A 23248-nucleotide genomic window follows, 5' to 3' on the forward strand; every position below is an offset into this window, starting at 1 on the left:
AATATTGCCCCGTTGTTCATTTCATTGGAAAGAACAGTATCTCATCATTGATATCGGTGAAGTAAATATTGAAGGTGAAAGAATAGTGGCCTTTTGTTGGTGTCAGTGGGAGGAAAAGGACCCGAGGGTACATCTATAGGCATGCAGTTGGCCATTATAATACAGTGTTCTCCCCAGCCCCTTTTAGCTGGGCACACCACCCGGCATTTTTCAGTAAGCACCCAGCCTTTTTTTTGGTGGTTACTGAAGAGTTTGGTCACAATACAGGGGCCACCACCAGCCTACAATTTCTTCCCTTCAGGCTTAAAAAAATTCTAGGTTGAACACTAAAATATATGATAAAGTAACACAAAAAACAAAAAAGTAATTACAGTAAACATATCAAAGAAACATTGAATAGTGCTACACAAACATGCCTGTACTGGGATCACCCAACCGTATCTCTCAACAAAGCAATGGAGAGACTGAGCCGTCAGTCACACTTGCAGCTTTTGACGCTGCAGGGACCAGCGCCAAGGACTGACAGTGATTGGCAGCTCCCTTTCCTAACCGGTTCTGGAGTGCTGACCTCGATGTTTGACAAGCAGTTGTGCACAGTGGCCCAAAGCAGGAAAACAAGCCCCTGAGACAGCCGGCTCGTCAGCTTGACTACACCTCCAGTCAGTCAGGCAAAAGGATCACTTATAAAGCAAGCATCAGGTGGCAGGATACACAGAGTGTGCTGTAGTGAAACCCTAGGAATCCCAGAGAATGTTTTACCAAAAACATGAATCACGCTTCTGTGGACTGTGTCATCGCTTTCAACCGCCTCAAAATGACGAGTGATGACTGACTTTCAGCAGTTTTTTAAACAGGTCACACAAATGCCAGCAATAAAACAAATGAAAGATAGGGTACTTATTAGTCCATAACTAAAGGAAAAAAGTTCAAGATGGATTTTGCTGTAAAAGACATTGCTTATGAAAAACATACACAGGCCTCTGTTGGTAATTGTAAAAGTTCTGACTGCCTGTCTGTATCTAATTTTAGTGCTCTCCGAGTGGATAGCCGAGTGAATAACTATGCAACCATTGAGGCCACAACTAATGATTGGAATTTGTGCTTTTATTTATTTATATAAGGCTGACCTTTTATCTGCAGTACTATAATATCTAATGTTCCTACCATTTTCTTTGGTCAAATTAGTGGAAGCCAATGACCTACCAGCATTTTTGGATCATGAGATAATTTGAAAAAAAAGGGAAAAAAAAAGTTTTTTTTGAAGACAGTGAGATGTCATGAGATCTTCCATTTTTTCTATATTCTCAATAGAAAGATAAAGAACCCAAGTAGCTATGTCTGTGCAGGCTATGCAAAGATTGCCCTATAGCAGGTGTTGTGCGATACTCATCCCAAGCAGAATACATTGTCAAAGTCACCGACTTTAAAGGTTAATGTCAAAGCATCAGCATAACAACTAGGCTGGTAAATTGACTGCCAATTGGTTTCAATTATTACTGGCTTGTTTTACCATTCTGAAGGAAGAATTGTAGACAAGGTAGGAAACAGACTTAGATTGATGGTTGCATGGATTAACAAGCTCGGCACGGACATCTGTAGAACCGTTATTTTAAGAAGACCAAATGAAATGGTACTATGGAGCAGAAAAAGGTAGTTGAAGATTTGTTTACCAAAGCTGTAGTTGTTCATTAGGAAGTTCCATTTTGATCCTTCTAAAATGTCAAATCCAGCACTCCTGTAATCCAATTATAGTACAGTCCAAGAACAAAAACTGTGGATAAACCAACACTATAAAGTACCCTAAAACCAGCAAGAGGGAAAACAGATAAAAAGATTGAGAAAGAGAAAAGAGAGACAAGGGAAAACTCAAGCTTACTACTTATTGCTAGAACCTTTTTATTTGTGTGGTCACAAATGCAGGTATATAGGGAAATGAGGACTTGATGCATCCTTTCCCCATTTTGACTGAAATAGAGTTTTAACTACCACTACATGTGGCTTTGCTCTTTTTTTTTAACCAACCCAAGCTACAAAATAATGAGCAACTTTGAAAATATAGCTTTTCTTACTTGACTGCTCTCAGTGTTTTAAAACATTCCACTTCAGTTTTTTATATTTGCTTCTATGAAAGCACAAACACACACACGACAATATCCCGCGGCACTCAGAGTACAGAAAGCCACAAATTTAACTTTTCCTCACTGACCACACACACATCAGTGAGCTTTGCTGGTAGCTATAGGACAAACTGCTTTTAGGATTCCATAATTAGTCAGGGTTTAGCACATTCCATTCAAGGCTAGGAGATGAGATACGTGTAATAACCATAAAACCAACCCAACCAGTTTCCACTCTGCAGAGGAAGTATCTGAGTACCAAAAACGTAATCCATTCTGCATAGCAGGCAGGTTAAAAGGCAAACAGAAAAAGAAAAGTGAACTGTTCTTGCCAAAAGTTTTGTAAAGCAATGTTTGTACTTCACTGATCCAAAGGCCTCTGTTCTGCAATACGTCTATGCATAGGAGGACAATGATCATTATTAGTTCAATTTTGATTCTGTAAAATTGCTGCACAGACTACCAAAAATGTTAACAAGCCAGCCTAAATCCCACCCAGTGGGTCTAGCAGATGGGAAACCAGAACTGTGGCTGTCTGTTTTGATACCATTGCTAGGGCTGTCAATCCAACACTAGGAATCTGTCAGGAGAAGATAGCAAAGTGCTCGCCATTAGTGTGGTGATACTTCTTAGTCCTTGACCAAGCTGCATTGTCCCGCTAAAGTGGTGAGAAGACCAGCTTGTCTATGTAGAAAGGGTGCTCAGATTAGGAAACTGGTCTAACAGAATTGGAAATCATTTGGCAAGTAATGCTAATTGCATTTATGCATTCCATCTGTTTATTTAGCCAACTGCCTGGGGTTTACGGTTAATTACACAGCTGCTTTGGTTAGTTCCAGTGCCTTGTCTGAATTTGATCAGCCACAGAACCTGTATAACCTATGTAAAATATAGAAAGGTATCTGTGGAGCCAATAGGTTAAAAATCTCAGAGATAATGAGCCTTTTTAACAACTGGGTGTCAGCTTGTAAAAAAACCTGTTGCAACACTGGAAGAAGCTTTGACATCTGTGGGAACCAAAAAAAAAAAGTCAATCATACTTCCAGCTGAGGAATTGATTTAAAGCACATCCATTGGTTGGGAGAGGCTTCAGCCTCTAAATCAAGTGGTTTATCCGAGGTCCAGGCTGCAGAAAGACCCACCACGAAGAGACGGACACGTGTACATGTTAAACTGAGGCTTTGTGTTTAGGAAACAATTTTATAAGGCTTGGAAGCCTAACATTTCAGACTTGAGTTTCTTTATTTTTCCTATCGCAAACATATAAAAACTAGGAAAAGGACACTGAAAGAGAAAAATTAATCCTCCCTTGGCTCTATTACATCGACAGGTTTTTAATGTTTCTAGTCTAATTTAAAAGTTTACTTTGGAAATACACACACTGGAGACTTTTTACCTGCCCAGGGCTCATGTTTATCCTAGTGGCAATGCTTAGCTGCTTAAAACTCCCTGCTTGACTGTGGGCTCTATGCTTAGTGAACATCAAATCCCAAACTGGTGAATCTGCAAACCCTGCCTAGGGCATCCGGACAGCCCTGCTCTATCTACCACTTAGAACAGATTTTTGAAAAATTGGGTTAGGTAAACTGAAAATATTGCTGAGATAAAAGTTTTATTCTGTGGCTTCATGAGGACAATTTAGTTTGGCATATATGAGACAATGTACACTTTTGGCATATATGGGACAATTCATAAGGCACCGAGGCCTAGAAACAGCACATTGGTTTAAATAAAAATAAAAAATCCAGCTAAACCGCCATCTGGGACCAAAATGTAACTGGGCTTGCACACTTTCTGTTGAATTAAGTCCTTGTTGTTGACCACTTTTTGGCCGATGGGGCCTTTGTGGGGGACAGTTTTTAATACTTTAGATTTTTAATGCTTTCTGCTTCGCAATGTTTTTTTCATTTGTCCTGGTAACCATTGCCAAAGAGTGGTGTGGTATGATATTGAACACGTTTGATAACCATTTTTCCTTAAAACAACAGTGTGGAAAAAACGTTTTCTATGGGCAACCATCTGGTTAAATCCACTCTCTTTAGAGAGATTTTTTTTCACTTCCTTTTGCACTCATTTCAATCCTTCCTCTACTTCCTTGTGTGTTACGTGTGCTAGAACACAGGATAACTGAGTTCAAAAGCACATAAGAACTAATTACCATTACAATCTTTGAAGCTCTTCACATCAGTGTGTTGTGTGAGATAGCCATGCACATTAGGTTTTGGAAAAATCCTACTTGCTGGGATTTAATCCTTAGTATAGAATCGTGTTACATTATGGCACATGCATAATGTACTGAACCCAAAGGTGTGAAAGGGCTACACAAGCATACATGCACTTTACTACAATTTATGTGAACTTCTATTGATTTGATTTGGGTCTACTTTCATTTTCAGTTATTACCAAAGTGTACCTTTAATGACACATAATGACATATAACACAGATCAAAGACTAGTTTCTCAGTATGACTATACAGAAGGGCTAAATTAGGCTTTTCAGATAAGTCCAGACCTTTCCAAACATACATTTCTTATTATAATTAGGTCCTGCTGTATTTACAACCATAGGATTCTCTGAGAGATTGAAAGGGTTAAGAGGAGGCAAGGCAACCACAATATACTTAGATGAGTTCTCTTTGCATTTCCGATTAGCGTTTTCTTTGCAGAGAAAAACCGCAAAACTCTTTTAAAAACAAAATGCAAAGCAGCACTCGGTATATGGTCTGCATGCAAAGTGCCAGCAAGCCTTACGGTCCAGAAAAAAGCCACACATGGCTCAGGTCCCTCCAGGAAAGGAGCATAGAGTGTATAATGCGTGGGTGGCAATATTCACAGCCAAGATGTTTATTGCATGTGGTATAAAATCATGACTTCATTCCTCATTTTCCATACTACAACTTAATCACAGAAAATGAGTGAACTATTGAAATAAAAGAAAAAAATATGCAAAAGCCCCAGTCACTATGAAACCCCAACCAACATCATTCTGTCTCAGTCTTGCATCTTTCCCAAGGTCAAGAAGTGCTTTTACATTGCTTCCACAGCCTTTATGCAAGGCTTATTAATATATCCTAAAACTGTTGATAGAAGAGAGAAGGTGGACATTTTTGTAACTGCTATGTAGCAGACTAATTTCTACTGAAAGCCTAAAGTAACATATAGATACCTTTTATTCTTGTTGGCCTTGTCTTTTCAATTGAAATGCCGCTGTAGATGGAATCATAGAAGCGGATCAAGGCAGATTTAGGTACTTATAGTAGATTTAAAATATATTAGATTTCTTAATGAACAGATAATTGCATTAAGACTACAACCCTATGCCAATCACTTGATTATTGTGCATCTCTACCCAGAGTCACAGCCTTATTGCAATGGAAAAAGTGTCTTCCACCACATGGGAATATTATGCCCTCTCCTGCCCCCTATTCTCCTTTAGGCTGATTGGGATATCTCTGCAGATGGCAATATACTATCTAAAGCGAAAGATGACATCAGTAAAAGCAAGGAAGCACTGATTTTTATCCTCACCACCAACTCTTGACCAAGAGATTAGGAAATGGAGGAGAATGGCCAGACTGAGTGCAGAATATTCTTTACTGTGCATGCAATGTTTCTTTTCTTCCTGTAGATAGAGTTAAATACCTCTTTCTGGCAGGGCCTTAGGAAGTTGGACCAATATTCTCACATGCCCCTTGCACACTGTTTCAGTTAACAGCTCTGCCCAGAGTGCTGGAGAACTATTGAAGGAATAAGGAATAAGGGGGAAGAAGGTAGTTAGACCATTAGTGTGAGAGAGCACCAGTCCAGCTCTCCCAGGCAGTGCAGTTTTTACTGGATATAAAGCATCACTTGATTATTATAATGCATAAATAATTTGCATTTGGTTTTACCTGTGTTTAGTATCTGAAAGCATAGACTGATAGGGAGTAATACAAGGAGAATTAGGTCACGGTCAGTTTTATACACTTTATGATTATGAATAACTGATTACACTGGGGAACACATTTTTGGTTGAGTAAGATCTTACACTTGTTTTTTACTTAATTTTGGGTGGTGAATCCAGAAATTACCCTATTTTTTTGCTATCACATCCAGTTTTTACGATACAGGGTACCCTCTATTTATGTCAAAAAACATACAAATTTTACATAACTTGAATGTACTGTTTATTTAAACTTTTGTTCATACAAAGGATTTATTGTATTATACTCATGACATTGTGTTTATGGTAAAACATTTGAAAATGAATCGGGTAAGCGATTCATAAGTTAAGGTAAAAAATTATGCCTAAAGCTTTTCCTGGAGTGTTCAGTTAGGACAATCCTGCTGGATGCTCCAACAATAGTCAGCCATCATATGTCCATCCAATTTACCCTGATACCGTCCTTCCATGACCTTCAAATCTTGGTGGATTGGTGGTGTCCTCCTTCACAATGCCAATATATTTAGGTCAGTCCCAATTGGCCATTCAGTTTCTCTTTGTGAAGAATATGCAGACAAAGAGTCATTGAGTTGTTGCAATATCACCAACACAATTGGGTCATCTGTGTTGACCTTAAGATGGTATGTTTCCTTCTTGGTCAGCAACACAGATACACCAAGTATCCCTGTTATCTGTGCATATGGGACAGCAGAGCTCATGAGAGGCATTGGGTGGAAAGGAATTGGCCTCCAAGATCTGCCCTACAACCAAGTGATCCAAACATTCTACATGAGCCACTTGTTGATAGAAGGAATATCATATTCCCACCTCTGCGCATGAAACTGGGTCTGATGAAGCAGTTTGTTAAAGCTTTGCCAACTTAAGGAGACTTTCAAGTTGTTTCAAGTACTTAATTTTGGCATTTCCTAGCCTGTCATGTGAAAAAGACTTTCTTGGAAACACACAAGCAAGTAATTACACAGAAATTGTCCAGAAACTCTTGGAGAGCTACAAAATGCTTGGTTGCAATATGAGCATTAAGGTGCATTTTCTGCATAGCCATCTTTCCAACTTCCCAGAAAACCTTGGTGCCGTCAGTGATGAGCAAGGTATTAGGGTAGATGGGATGTAAATATGATGGCTGACTATTGTTGGGAGCATCCAGCGGGAATGTCTTAACACTGAACACTCCAGGAAAAGCTATAAGCGTAAATTTTTACCTTAACCGCTTACCCAATTATTTCTTAAATGTTTTACTGTAAAAAAAAGTCATAGAGAAACAATAAGTCCTTTGTATGAACAAAAGAAATGTAAATAAAACAGTACATTCAAGTTATTTCATTATTTTTTCATTGTATGGAGGGTACCCTGTATCGTAAAAACTAGATGTGTTATCAAAAAACTGCGGTCATTTCTGGATTCACCACCCAAAAAATATTAAAAAACAGTTTTAAGATCTAACTCAACAAAAAATGCGTTAATCAGTGTAGTCACAATTCAGTTGAGTTATAGATTAGAATTCCCAATTCCTCCATTAAACCAAGTATGTAATAGCAAGACACAAAGCCACTGTCAGTTCTAAAGTACTACAGAAATGCAATTTCTCTGGTTCAAATATACGATACCTTCGTTCCCTTTTCATGCAAGTTTTTCTCATGCAGTTTTGATGCTAGGAGTTCTGAAGCCTTCTTCGATAGTGCCAAATCATGTGCCAAATCACTCATGCAACAAATAAGCTTAAAAATTGAAGTCAACTAAAAATTTGTTCAAAATTGTTCCCCGGGGTTATAAGCTGAGAGAAATACAATTAACTATAAATGTACAGTGACACCTATTAAAAGGCACAGGTAACTATATTAATTGCACGTGTAATACAGCTATGTATTGTAAAGGACAGGGCAGTAAAAGAAGAACCAGCAGTGTGATAAGCTCATCTCTCTGTCACTCAGCCTTTTACCATATAGCTTTTGGCACAACTCTTTGTGCTTCTTCTTACCCCCCCCCCCCCCCCCCAGTTTATGTTCATCGGTACAGAGGATTGCAAAAAGGCCAATAAAAGGTTATATTTATATACAAATTTACACTGATTGCTTTAAAAATAAAATGATTAATGTGACAATGAATAGAGAGTTTCAATCATTTGTATCTTTTATAGCTGTCAAGAATTTAGTTTAATTGGTCAATTTATCAACCTAGGATAGCAAGGAAGGTCCTATTTTCCTCTTATTGGCAAAAAAGACCTTTCATTGGAACAAAAATATTCTAATATGCACCAAGTCCCACCTTGGCCAAGGTCATGATGACCCTGACCGCCTCGAGCAGCAGTTGGCACACAAAGTTTAGGCCTGTCAGGAGCCAGTTAAACACACACAAACACGATCAGTCACAGTTGGAAAGCCATGTGTCCGTACGGGATAAAATTTCCAGCGTCGCAGTGTACAGTTACAAAAGCTCCATTGAGTTTCGATTTCATTTAATCATTTTTTATGCAATGACAGTGCATTCAATCTCCACTATTGTATCTCCTGATCAGCTGCCCAGAAAAAAAAAAGAAAACGTCCCCAAGAAGATGCACCGAGGTAAACAGGGTATTCCTAGGGGCCCATCCGTTACTTTTGTCCTTCCCTCCCTCCTTTCATCAATTTAAAGGAGATGAAGTTAAGCTGAAAAGGCCTACAAAATCTGATTTAGGTGGTAAAAAAAAGTATTTGAAAAGGCGAAAATCGTTCTCAAAAAGCAACAAATGGCTCCAGCTGAACAGTTGTATGCTAATTTTCAGCTTGTAGACCACAGCATTCAACACGGCAGAACGCTTGCCTTCATCTACATAACTCTTGTTCTCTAGCGCGACTTACAAAAATAAATGGCAGCATGCAAATCCTCAACAGCCTGAAGGCACAAAACGCTCTAAAAGTAAATGGGCAAACACAAACCAATTATCTGTTTTTTTTTTCTTCGTTTCAATATGGAAGCTGTTTTCTTATGCCGAGCTATGCAGGTCAACAGTTTAAACTACAAGAAAGAAAAACTTGCGCAGGTAAAACCAGTAAATACAGTCAAAACAAAGGCTTTGTTTTTTTTTTCTTTAATGGTATTTCCAAACAGTTAACTTTCTATTATTTAGATTTTGTTTACAATTGTTTAATTTTTTTGGACTGAAAATAGAACTCAAATATTCAAAATGACCTATACTGCAGAGTTTGTTTTTCTCAGTACTCTGTATCTATTGAGTTACTACTTATTGATCCTGCCATTAGATCCCTAATTGTTCCAGTGACAACGATGTTTGGTTTGCAGTGAAACTGCATAGCACAATTGTCACCCGGTCCACTGTTTTAGATGATTTTTTTTTGTAAATAAAGTCATTCTATACATGGGAGAAAAGAAGAAATTTAAAATATGCTATAAGGAAGATTCTTCCTTAAAAGTGGCCATGTGGGAAAGTTGGCTGGTGCGTCCCCGCGCTCGGATTAACAGAATAGAGGAGTCCCCAGCTGACAGCAGCAGCTGCAACCAGTAGCTTGTTCTCAGTGTGGCAGGGAATGGAATCAAAGTCAGTAGAAGAAAAGGACCATCTTCCCTTAGGGAGAGGGAAACACAATACCAGACACTCTCAGGCTCTACAAATACAAGAGAGCCTTCATTTTTTTTTAAATCCTGCTTTCAACAAAGAGCTATTGGTATTTGAAATGACTGTTCTCAGCATACAGGAGAGCAGATGGTGTCCTGCACTTTTCCAAGTGGTGACCAACACACAGAGAGAGACGCCTCAGCAGCAGCAGGGTGGATCCTTCCATTACCTTGTCTGATGTGCAGTGAGGGAATGCGGTCAGGTAAAAAAATGTTTATGAAAAAAAACCTGCTGATTTTGAGAAGCCACGTGAATGACATGCAAACAAGCTAAAAGGGAATGTAAACAAGACTTTGCTTGAAGAATGTTGAATATTTTTTTACTGGAGCTTTAAACTTTTTTTATCTATATCCCATACACCAATAAAGACATGAATAAAAAGCGAATTAGAAATCTCTGCATTCCCCTACCTAAAAAATATTTGTTTCTACTGTGTTGGTGGTAGCGTTTTCTTCACTTTTCCTGAAGAGACAACCTATTTAGCAGACTTGAAAGAATCTTCTCCAGTTGAGCCTCTAGCTGGAGTAAATTTTGACAGGAATTGTAATTCATAACCCCATTTTTTCCAGTCCAAAATAAGTTTGGGGTATGTATACAATTTAAGGCTTTTTCAGGCCCTCCTTTTGCTCTTTTGATGGAGGAAAACCTTAATACACATCTGTGAATGATTTATCACAGTGACCAATTCCTGAGACAACTCAGTCCAAAGTTTCAATCAAACTACCTCAAAGCACCTGGCACTGTTTCTATGTGTTCTGGTGTGCTAAAAATGCTTAAGTATTAAATGTTTGGTAACATCCTGAATACAGTTATTTATATAAAATAACAAAAAACAATATTATTATTGAGCCATTTCCACTTGAAAGCCCACATATTATGAATAAGGATGGCAATTTCATTGCTCTGGATACATTCTTGGACATGCAGTGCAGTGTGTGTGTAGTTACTAAGTGTGAATAGAACCTGCATTGTAAAGCCCATGCTAATATGTGATCTGGCAGGAACCAATAAATATAAAACAAAAAACTCTTCCTATTCTGCACCGCAGAGAAGAACAAGCCATTGACAGATCCACTAGAAAAACTACAAATCTATATAATTTGAAAAACAGAAGTAGACACAATACACAAAACCTTAATTGACCAAAACATTTCTTTCGAACCCCAAGCCATTTACCATAACTTGATATGACGCCAATTACAACACATGGATTGATCACATGACTAAAGCAGGCCGACCCTTCTACTTAGAAAACACATTTAGAATAAAACAGCTACGATTTTGATATGACGTTTGAAAGGATCCAAGCAATGTGACTAGCTGATCTTGAGGGACTTTTTTTGGCAAATTCTACAAACCTGAGGAAACATTAATTTAGTTCCAGTTGTTGGTGGGTATTAGTATTGCTACATCTAATCTGTAAGGCCTTGCCGTTCTATAGTTTTGCTTTAAAGTAGATCTCAATCCACAACTTTGCATCGTTGGGGAAAAAATATATAGAGCTTTAACCCTATTAAACATAAATGTTTTGGTATAAATATGTTTTACATCACCAATACACACATTTATTCATCCATTAAACTATTTCTTTTGAGCCCAGATCCCAACCCAAAACCCCAGAAGAATGCTTCATTGAACACTTAACTATTACCTACCACCCATCACTCCTATAAAAAAAAATTTCTTGGCAGAGAATGAACCAAGCATCAATTAAATAAACATTTTTTTATTTTATGAAGGTGGCTTTCTAAGTCTCATTTAGATATACAAGCAACACCCACCCCTCCTTACCAAGGATTACATTCAGGTCTTGTAGTCTGGCAAAGCCAGTGTGGCAACTTTAGGCACATAGGGAGGAGTAGAAAACATACCCGTCAGCATATCCTCATCAGCATACTTGCTGGCCTATTTTTCTGTCTCCTGATTACACAATAGAGAATTTTACATTTTGAAGACTTCCAAGTGTTCAAATCTAAGCTTTAGTAGTTGAATGCTGTCAGTTTCTTACGGCTAACTGAATGCATTTTATCCCTAATGCATTGGGCAAAATCTGAACAATTCTGCTAAGATATGATGGACACATAAGGACCTAAAGCAGACCTTCAGGCAGATACAGAAATGTGACAATGTCTTCTATCTGTTTAAAAACATTTTAAATGCCCAAATTCAATTCAGTTTTGTGTAACCCTTTAGACAACAGCACTGGTTGCACAATGCTGTCAAAACACTGAACAAGTTTACATTAGAGAACACCATAGGCATGACCTCAATAGAATCTTGCCACTCTTTAATGGTTCATTCACTAGCCTAGGGATGGTTCTTGACCAAGCTAAACTGCTTAACTTTAATAAAGGTCAATAATTTGACTGCATTGTCTGATCACAAGATCTGCTAAACAATATTCTCTATTTAGGTTTCAGATTAGGAAGTCTAGATGGGCGATAAGAACAGTGGTTCCAAAGCAACCTGCTGATCACTTGCAGACTCAAATGCTATGCTGGTTCTTGAACCAGCGTTTTAACATTTGAAAGCAGACAGCAGTGTGGAGCTATTCTTGAGCAATTTTGCCTAGGTTGAGATGAGGTCATCAATCTGCTTTTGAAAGAAATCCACCAATAAACGGGATGCAACACTGTAAAAATTATAGCAAAAGGTAAAGAACAACACAGACACTGGGAATTTAATAACTGTCAACTCAGATATGATATCTCAGTCCAGGAAGTTGATGCTGTCCCTAGATGATGCCTGAATAAAGCTTCAGTTCCTTACTTTTGGAGAGAAATGCAGATGATGGAATTTCCAGAGGCACAGATTGTATATAGGGAAAAAAAAATAAGGCCGATGGTCTGCCAACTTTAACGCTGAACTCCAGAATCGGCATGTATCCCTAAATAAGAGGAATGCATGTTCTTTCTGTAATTGTGGTGTGTTTTAGGGTTCTTTTTGCCCAGATTTCTGCAGTAATCCTGTGTGAAACTGTCCTACGTTCAGGAGCTTCCTGTTACCAAGACCAGCCCTATTTTTTCCATTGGTGCAAGGTGTATGGTCTTGTACACCTCCCTGTGGTTTTCTGCATGCAGGTGGTAACATCTGAGCTTGCACAGGCATTTGGTGCTCACAGAATGGATTTATATCCCATGTGGCTACTCTGCAATACGTTTAATTAAAAACGCTTGCGTCAGACATTTGATTGCTTTGGTTTAGAGTCATTATACTCATCACAGAAAGTGGAAGTAGATCTTAATCTGTCAGGGTGGAGGAGGCAGAGATATCTTAATTTGCATATTATCACCTCTTCCTGAGGCCAGTAACAACAAAATATAGAGATTCATAGAGTTCAGAAATATGTTATAGGTTAATTGTTTTAAAAGGTACTTGTGGAATATTCATTTAAATCAGGGACGAAAAGCCAGCTTTACCAAAACGAAGTAAACATCTGCTGGATGGCAGGATGGGATATACGACAGGAACACATTAGCAGCAGACTTGTGAGTGAGCCTGACTTATTGTGGGAGAACACATGGGAACCACAAAGATGAAGTTCAGGAAATCCATCTAGGATCCTCGATTAATCTACGGATGACATGTGAATCCTATTATTCATCGTGTATAGACGCTAAGTGGTTAAGGAGAATGTTTAGAACTTCCAGGGGAAAACCTGCCTTGCTTAAAACGGATATAACATTTGAAATCTCTACCAAGCCTATTTTGTAATGTGCTAATATTTAACAAGACCTTTCATTCGCATCAAATAGCCAGCCATGAAATTAAGTCACTCAGTGACCATCTAATGCTCTGTATTCCAACCTGAAAAACCTTTTGAACAGCACTTGAAGCCCCTGCAGCCATATTGTGGCTTATTGTGCAGCCCTTGAGGCTCCAGTAGCCAACCTGTACCCTTTTGTGTGTGTGTGTATCTCAGACCATCGCCTGCACTATGTTAGCCCCCTAAAGCCAACTTCTTATGGCTTACATAAGAAGTAATACATTTGCGGATTACAAGCCCCCTCCCCCACTCAGGGATGTAGGAGAATGCAGTTGATGTCCTCTCTATCTAGTTGGCTTTGCATTACTTATCAACATTTGATCAGCAAACAGTGAAACCCTGTTAAAAATAGATCAATTTGTAGTAGTACTCAAACCAATAAAACCTGATTCTTTAATTTGAAATATGCCAGAAATAGTTTCCTTTACCAGTTCGTAACTCTGTTAGCAAGATTGTGGCAAAGGGCAAATTTTGTAGTATTATGCCTATAATGCTCCACTATATTAAATATTACTATTGGCTAGACTAAATTTTTGTGAAGACACTAGCACAGCATCCTGCAACTCCAAGCAACAAAGCTTGGAGAATTGGTGGAGGGGGGAAATCAAATGGGTCATGCCAGAATGGATCTGCTTCCATTCACCCCATGGTCAGATTAAAGAGGAACTGGCAAAGTCATTATTATTTTATAGAAAACCACATAAATAAGTAGGTATTACTAACCAAGGCACAAGATTAATGTAATTTTCAGTTAAATGTACAATTTATTCCTCATGTACCCTACCTACTAAAGCTGAAATGAGAGCTTTGACTAAATCTTCATGTGTTCAAAACTTCAATTTTCTTTCACACAGTCTTCAATTTTCTATTCTTCTGAACCTCAAAGTACAAACCTGGGATTTAGATCTTCACCGGCTATCATGTCACGGTTGGAAGAGTTTTCATATTGACAGACCTCGCACGTCGTCCCAGTAAAACTTCCACGTCCTCCATCCCTGACTAATAGATGTTTTCTTGGCTCCAACGCCAAACCCGAAAGCAGGACTATTGAACAAAGCCAATCAAGACACCAGTTGGGAGGGATAATCTCCCATCTTTCATAGCAGTGCTGCCAGCAGCCAAGTCCACCAACATGCTGTTATTTAAATGACTTTCAGAGATGTGGTGGCCGTGCCACCTGGTGCTGTTTGCATTGATGCGGCTGAATCCATGCCACTAAGGCCTGTGCAAACATTAAGGACTAAATGTGGTTTTGAATGTCAGCAGGATACAAAGTCTATTGCCTGAGTGTACAAACTTGATGTATAAGGAAAAAAAGAGGAAGCAGGGGGCATACACATTGCAGCAATTTCGACTTGACACAGCTGCGATTCGGTCAGGAAATGTTAAACGTCGCTTCACAACTGCAGGCAGCCAAGGCTTGACCTAACATTTGATTTAGAAGATTTTGCTCATACAAACCTTTTAACTAAAAGAGGACATTGCATAAAGTTTTCATGAAGAGTGAATGCATTCTCACTAATATGTCAGTGTAACACTAGCATATAAGGTTTTCTCTCACACAGTATTGCTTTTCTACAGAAAAAAATTGGAGGTGTCACCATCTACAACCTTGGACTAAGAAACTGCCTCATGACAAGTCATGTAACTCATGTGCAGTTGCAATGTGCAATGTGCAATGCGAACAAATGTTTCATACAGAATAACCCCTGCGACTTGCTACTAAGTGACAATAGTTCAGTCAGGTCACTGTGGTACAGCAAACTGATGACAGCCTAGGAAACGTCACTGACTGGAGCTCAAAAACTGGCTTTAGAATCATCAGAGAGATTAAAAAATGATACTGCTATGCATATTGTAACACTGTTTAGTTCTATGGAAAAGGGAGGGGGAGGATGAATGTGATATGCCAAGTGTTTCCTCCTCATAAAAAATAGTGGTCTTTTACTGGTCTGCTATTTAATGGCCAGGCAAGATGAATCAATAAACACCACCAAGTGTCATCTCTACCAACACCAGATTTTCACAAGCGATCATCTTGGGCAATGAAAATTTAGCATGCATATCAGTCTTATTTTTTTGGGCGGTGCGAGTTCTTAGAAGATGACATGCACTATTAATATAATTAGAAGTCAGCAAGAAAACAAACATTCCTAACAAATACAGAGATCTAGTCCTTTTTTATCCTCAGCAGAAGCAGACTAGACTGACGTCAGAAAATTCCACAGAATTCATAGCTTTAGGATGCTCAGTGTACAAATTTATAAAGTAAACACCAAGTTCCAGAGATTACATACAAACAGCACATTCGCAAAATAAACTGCTGCATGAAGATTTAAAAGTTTCCATGAACATGGTTCAAGGAAGGAGATGGCAAATTCATGAGAATGGAGCTTGGAACTGGTGACAAAACTGATTGGCCTTTCAAATAAAGGGTACAAACTATACAATAATACGGTAAAACTGCTGAATGGGGATGAAAAGTAATTTAGCTTTAGATGTCATTGATGAAAATCTGCATCTTATAAGATCCAATGTAACTATTACAAGCCAGGTTAAAGACATCCTAAAGTCAACCACTGGATTTGGCAATCTACCATTCTACCCTTCCAATGAAACAAAATGGCAGCTGCATTAACACAGAGCATTTTCACCAAAAGCCATGCCTCTAAGATGTCATATTTTAGTGATGGATGAGTACTTGTGTAACAGTTATCAATATTGTTATTATTCTTATTTCCATTTTTCAGTTTGGAAAAGCAATTTAATCATTACATTTGATTCAAATTATCTGAAACAAGTGGCCATAACATTGGCTTCCTTACCTTCTTTTTCAAATGAACCCTCTCATCGTCCTTGCCAGTTTTGCCGGCCTTCCCAGCCTTGGAGAGTTTTTGCTCTCCTGACTGCTTTATGGTAATTTTAATTTCTGGAGGGCAAATGTAGTTCTCCAGGTTTTTCGGGGGCTTCTTGGCCCTCTTGGTGGTCTGGATCTTGAGCTTCAGACTCCCTTCAGTGAAGTTGGCCTCCTTGATGGAAAACTCCTGCTCTTCCAAGCCGTCTCCGGCAACCCATCTCTCACTGTCCGCGTTAGAGTTTAAATCCACGTCTCGGCCTGACCCAAGCTCGTCTTCTTCCTCTGGCTCAATCGACTCCACATTGCCAGGTCCAGCCTTGGCCGCCCCAGGGGCTGGCATCAAGGCATCGCCTCCTGCACAACCGGAGATTGCAGGGGCTTTCGTCAATGAGGCAGTCGGCAAGAAATCTGTTTCACAACACCGTTGCCTGTTGTTGCTGGCGTTTTCACGTTGCTCCATGACAAATCCAACAAACCACAAGCTTTTTAGCAAAGTATATGGGGTCTTGGACTGACAAAACGTTCTCTAGCGGTGAAAGTGTTTAATTGATCACTTTTGCTATTCGAAAATCAGCAATGGGAGGAGAGAATGAGGAATCTGAAAAAAGAAAAGTAAGAATAATTTGTTAAAGGGTATTTATTAGATAATTTATACTTACTTATACTAATTTATATATATACTATACAACACCCATATTTAACTTTTGATCATCTTTGTGTCCAAGTGTTTCATTAAAATTTCTTCTTATAGCAAGAAAAAGCTTTTATCCCTTCATGGTGAAATCACCCGCAGGCTTGTAAAATCCTGGGGCAACAGATTCTATCCTTGGGAACTCCTTGCACACAGTGTGTAGGCAGACAATCAAGGCAGAAAGGTTGTTTTACTGGAAAAGAAATCTATATATATATATATATATATATATATATATATAGGCAAGGCAAGGCATATAGGCAAGGCTGAATGCAGAAAGTTATTTCTATGTTGTCATTCCAAACAGGAAGTCAGAGGAATTTTAGAAGATCCAACAGGTTTTCTGTTCTTTCATGCACTTTTAGATAGGATAAAACATCAAGCAATTAACAAATATTGGAATAGTGTACTGTTTTTTTTTTTACCGTGACCCTTTAATAAACACACAAAAAGGAATAAAAAAAATAATGCACCCAAAATTCACCCCATTATAGTTCCCTTTTAAATAACAATATTTACAATCCATTAGAGAAGCCTAAAAAGCAGAGTGGAAGAAGTCAACTTCTTTGGATGCAGTTTTACAAGGTTTCTGAAGGACTATAATTTAAATCGCAACTGGGACAGGAATTACATTGATCGATGTAAGAAGATGACGTACCTGCACTTGGCTGTTCTCACATGACACATTTTCGAGAACAGGGAAACACCGGGCCGCCTCTGCTCCAACTTTCTAGTAATCGCTCAGCTAACTTCAAACACAATCCCATATGTTGCCACAAATCAATATCATGGTCATTGGCTTTATAAAGGCAGAGATAGGAAAGCACTCGCGCAGTGTCAACACTACAAAAACATGAGAAGCTGTGTTGGCGGAGAAAGCAAAAGCTTTTCAGAAACAGTTGTGTACATTCTGATCACATGACTTGTAACTGTTAAGGTAAACATTAAAAAGGACTTGCAGAAATCCTAAAGACCTCAAAACATTACCCACATAAAATTACACTTAAAGTAATTGACCAGAAGTAAAGCGGGAATACTATAGGGTGTAAATAAGTACAGTCTAGTAGAGATGACATAATATCAAAGATGGCGGCATCCAACATCAATCTCAAGAATTTCAGATGCCACAATGAAGGCTTGGGAGGAAGAAATCAATAGTCTGGGGAAAGGGTCTCCTTAAACCACAGATATTCTGGAGACTTCACTTAGATCTTTGTTCTTCGTGCTGGGGAGTTTGTACACCTGCTTTGCACATTATAAGGTATTTCCACTATCCCTGCAAATCCACGGTGCCCACTTTGAGATGTTACCACCATCCCTGTGAGAAGTTCTTAGGTTTGCACACCTGCTGTGCCCATTATGAGGTGTTACCACCATCCATGCACACCCACTGTGCCCATTGTGGGCTTTTATCATCCCTGTCAGGAGTTTATAGGTTTGCACACCTGCCCATTATGAGGGGTTGCTATCACCCCTGTGCTGTGTTGCATGGTATGTATACTTGCACACAGTACTCTTGATAATTAGGCAGGCACCAGGCCATGTGTCTAACACCATTGGATAGATGGTCCCTGCCAATATGGAGATCTTTGAAAGACCAAGCCTGGCAGAGGAGGCTGTGCTGACATCAATGACCCACAATGTCCCAAAATACAACTCACACGCAATACATTATCGTGTGACCAAGATGACTCAAGCTATAGTCAGGTCAAGAATTTCTCCAGATGAAGGATGGGGGTGGGGAGGAAGCTAACCGTATACAAAAAAAAAAAAAAAAAAACACACAACCATGACACATTGACCTCACCCCACCATACTTCTTGATAAGTAAGAATTTTAAAAAGGAAAATGTCTCTGTTCACTGTGGAAACTTTTGTTCTCTGCAAGAGTTGAGTCATTACCCTTTCCAAATGTTTATATACATAATAAGAAGAAACCAGCTCTATCGTTCAGGTAGAAATCAAGGCAAATATTTCAAAGAACAAGAAGGGATCAAAGAACATGGAGACACAGAGACAATGTCCACATACAGGTTTTCTTTGACCTTCGCTGACCTCCATATAAAAGAGCTCTGACTGCCCTTTTACAATTGAGAAACTGGCTGAAGTTGGATGCTGGATGAAGTTTTTAAAGTTTTTTAAAGTGGAAATAAACCCATGATATTCACTTGTCCTGGTTCCCTCGCAGGTTGCTCTCATCTTCTTTCCGCTCTTCCTAAAGACAATTGCTGGCAATCTTCATTGGCTGGGTTAGGACAATGCAACTCCCAGGCAGAAGTTCATTAACTCCTGACAACTTTTTTGCCAAGTACCCAGAGATATCAGGCAGTAAGGCGGGATCATCGCAGAAGGGACATTGCCTGTCCATTTTATTATTATTATACAGTATTTATATAGCGCCTTCATATTATGCAGCGCTGTACAAAGTCCATAGTTGTGTCACTAACTGTCCCTCAAAGGAGCTCACAATCTAATGTCCCTACCATAGTCATATGTCATTAATGTAGTCTAGGGTCAATTTTTTAGGGGAAGCCAATTAACCTAACTGCATGTTTTTGGGACACGGGGAGAACCTGCAAACTCCATACAGATAGTGTCCTGGATGGGATTCGAACCTAGGACCTAGCTCTGTGACCTACCTGATCGTGGATTTTTAAAAGTGGAACTTTAAGTTGATCATGCCACAAAAAGTGGATCAATACACGACAGTTAAAGCCAAAAAGAAAAAAAAATATCACATATGACTATCTGGGACCGACTGTCAGCAGAAACCATTTTTGTTTAGTTGTCAGATATGATAAAAGATCGGTGAATCATTAACCTGAAGCTGGTCACTGCTGTCTGGCTGTTACAAAGGTTCACCAGGAGACAGGAAATCACAGCCGATAAAAGTCAAACAAGTAATCAGCTAACCAGCCATGTGATAGGCCTGGATGGGGTGTTATAAATAGGTGGTAACAAATCAGGTGTCTGTAAAAAGAAGCATTCTAGGTCAGAAGAGGAATTAGTGGAATGCAGGAAATGCATTCACAATAATAAAAAAAAAATACATTTAATAATTAGAATGGAAAGCCATGTTCACTAAGATGACTGAACTCTGAATGTAACTGGATATTCAAATTAGAATTTGAATGGAAGTAAAATATCTGCCTGTGTGTACCCAGTCCAAAGGAAGCTTTTAATACCAGCATCCTGATTGGACAGTGAAAGAGCAGCAGCAGCCGTTCCTATTAACACTTTTGAATATGCCAAACCTGATTGGCTCCTAGTCCTGCTATGTTAACCTGAACATTGCTGTGTAGAGGCCGACACCAGGACCAAAATCAAGTAAGGCGGAAGGACTAGATGGCAGTCCCCCTGCCCTCTTAACCCTCACTACCCCCCGAAGGAAGTGGTTACTCACCCCTAGCTTGTTTTAAGGTAAGTGCTTACCAACTGAAACCAATCATTCAGGAGTAAAACCTTTCCCTTCGGATAATTGCTTAGTATTGGGACTAATGGGGGAGTAGGACATCCACTGGCAAGCCATGATATGTGAATTCAGTTGTACACCTCAAGAGTTCCCCTTTAGGCAATAGCTTGCCTAAAGCTCTTATCTAACCACTCTTTTCCCCAGTCTCTGCCAAACCTCACCAACTCGGTAACAACGTGACACAATAAATTCTGATTAAAAGAGAATCATTAGCAAATTCATATCAAACTTCTGTGACTCCAGAGCCTCAGTCAAGGTCAGAAGATCTCCTATAAAGTTGTCAGGTTCCCTTGTTTTTAGCCAATCACAGGACAAACTGTCATTTTCGGAATTGCAGAACATGAAGGACAAACTCCAAACCATTTATCAGTCAGACCTGATGTGATTTTTATGGGAGCTCGGCTGTAAAAATGAAGGTCACAGCCCGGACATCATCACATTATTATGGACGGGCTGGTAAATACCATCCTGTTATGTGCAATCTGCACTTTAATGAGTGACACAATAAATGTAAGTGGAAATAATATTCAGTGTTATCATTATCTGATAGTCAAAGCTGCGATTGGCAAACCGACTGCAGAGGAATTCTGTTGCTTTACTCCAAATCAGAGATTACTCTACCAATTGATTTGTGTTTTTTTCCAGGATATACACAGCTGTAACACAAAACAGAGCCCTGCCTGGCAGTGGAGGGGTCATGATCTGATCTGCAGCTGCAGTTTCTCTTTCATTTTCAGGTCCCTACCCCTACCCTTGTACAAAGTACAAGATGTATATCTCTCTGTCACTCTGCTTCCCTGCCCCCAATCCAAATTCTGCTAGACATGGGACTGATATTAGGTCCAATGACTGGTACTTGAATCCATGCAACATTCAACAATTACTGATTCAGGACAATAGCACATCGGTTCGATTGTCCTGCGAAGGAAAACAAAGATTTAGAAATCAGATCTCCAGTCGTAGATCAGATCAAAGAAATCTTTAAAGAAACAACTTGTACAGACACTTTTATAAAACTAGACATGGAAAGACAGAAAACTGACCATAAAAAATGCAGCTAAAATATTTTTTTAAAACAGAAAATAATTAGTCTGGGACCCCACTATGGAGATTTTTGGGAGATCAGGAAGTGTGGTGGGACAGAATATACCACAGACATAAACATTGTTGCAAGGTCTAACTGTTCCTTACAATGTCATCAACAAGGAGCCTGTATTGTGATTAAAAAGGAATAAACTTATTTTGTGTGCTAAATCTATGTTCATGTTGGTCATCACCTCCAATCACACCAGACCACACGATCTTTGACCTAAACAGACCCTTGTGTGGTATCACCACACCACTGCTAGACCAAATACGAAGACACATGTGTGGTTACCAATACTATGACTGAACTGACCTGAATAGAAGTCTTACACTGGCATGGACATATTAAAAAAGGGTTAAAAGCTTTAGGGTTTTACTTAACTGAATCTTCTTCACTTCTTGTCCTGGTGACACATTGTCACCCAAAATAAAAAAAAATAAAATATACAAAATAGTAATAAAATAAAAGAAAGTTCCAAATCCATTCTCTATGCGACACACAAAGCTCAAAAATTCTTCCTCCCCTCGCTGAGCCAAATTCTCCTCCATTTGTGTTTCACCGGCTCCTCTTGCCAGACACTGCAACTAACAGTGGGAGGAGTTTAGAACTATCATTTAAAAGTTATGGGCTGAACTAGGGGTAGTCAAGTTCTACAGGTGTGCAAATCAGCACTGACAATTCTGCCACGCCCCTTCAACACCTTCTCATCCAATTATAGTACAAGCAAGTAGATGAGAGTGACAACTCTGCTCTGAATTCAGAGGCTTTACAGTTTCATTGCCACCCCACCACAGTAGGCTGCATTGGAGGGACTTCACTGGCAGGATCAACAGATATTTGTATTTGCAGCAAAACTTTCCATGTAATGGGAGACGACAATTCTATTCTAAGTACTATAACAACCAACTAATAGCAGATAATGGCTCTTGCTTCCAGTATTGATGGGAAGCCACATGACAGGTCCTCTTGGAGCGGGGATCGTAGGATCGCGTGGCCAGACTTGGAATCCGGAGCATGTTCCAGATGCACAGCCAAGGGCGCACAGCCAGCTCTGATAATCAGCCTATTATTACTATTGACCAAATTTGGCCTCTTCCCCACACAAACAGACAGATATTGCATCATCCCAGCACAGTGACCCCACTGCTGGGGACATCAATAAATGCGACACAAACAATTACGCAGCAAAACAGTCAGCAAGACACACTGATAAACAAGAAGACCTGTTGCATGCCAGTAAACACTATTAATGAGTAACTTCATATAGTAATGAAAACTGAATTGTTGTGTTAGATCTGTTTAACAAGTGCAAAGAGATAACTGCCAGAAATCTTATCACCTGATACCTTTCTGTGCCGCTATGACGCTGTCCTCAACAGAACTTGTGTTATGGAGATAGTACGGGGTAGGTGTTCTGCAATATCTAACTTCCTTTTTACCAATCATGGCATCCTAGATTGACAGTATCATTCTTCATTGAGATAACAATACTGCCCCGACAATGCCTTCTTCTTTTCTCTCTTAAAGCTCAGCACCATCTTTATTCAGGCATTATCAAGGGTTCTGTTTACTTCCTGGACTGAGATTCCAGCTCAGGTATGGCACAGTCATTGTTAAAATGCACAAGAGGCGATACAGGGGAGTCATGTGACCTTTGCGAGAGGTAATACATACCTGGGTATGTTACACTGACATTACTGAGCAGA

General features: G+C 39.3%; 1 protein-coding gene across 1 annotated transcript in view; it reads right to left on the reverse strand.

Moving 5' to 3' along the window:
* SETBP1 (SET binding protein 1) overlaps positions 1-23248 on the reverse strand; it is a 129823-nt gene that overhangs the window by 99185 nt on the left and 7390 nt on the right. The window contains exon 3 of the mRNA XM_072413515.1: positions 16262-16891. Within this exon, the coding sequence (XP_072269616.1) occupies positions 16262-16753 (492 nt within the window). The 5' untranslated portion in view covers positions 16754-16891. The remainder of the gene's footprint in view (positions 1-16261; positions 16892-23248) is intronic.

This window comes from Pyxicephalus adspersus, chromosome 6 (assembly GCF_032062135.1).
Source record: "Pyxicephalus adspersus chromosome 6, UCB_Pads_2.0, whole genome shotgun sequence".
Classification (NCBI taxonomy): Eukaryota; Metazoa; Chordata; class Amphibia; order Anura; family Pyxicephalidae; genus Pyxicephalus; species Pyxicephalus adspersus.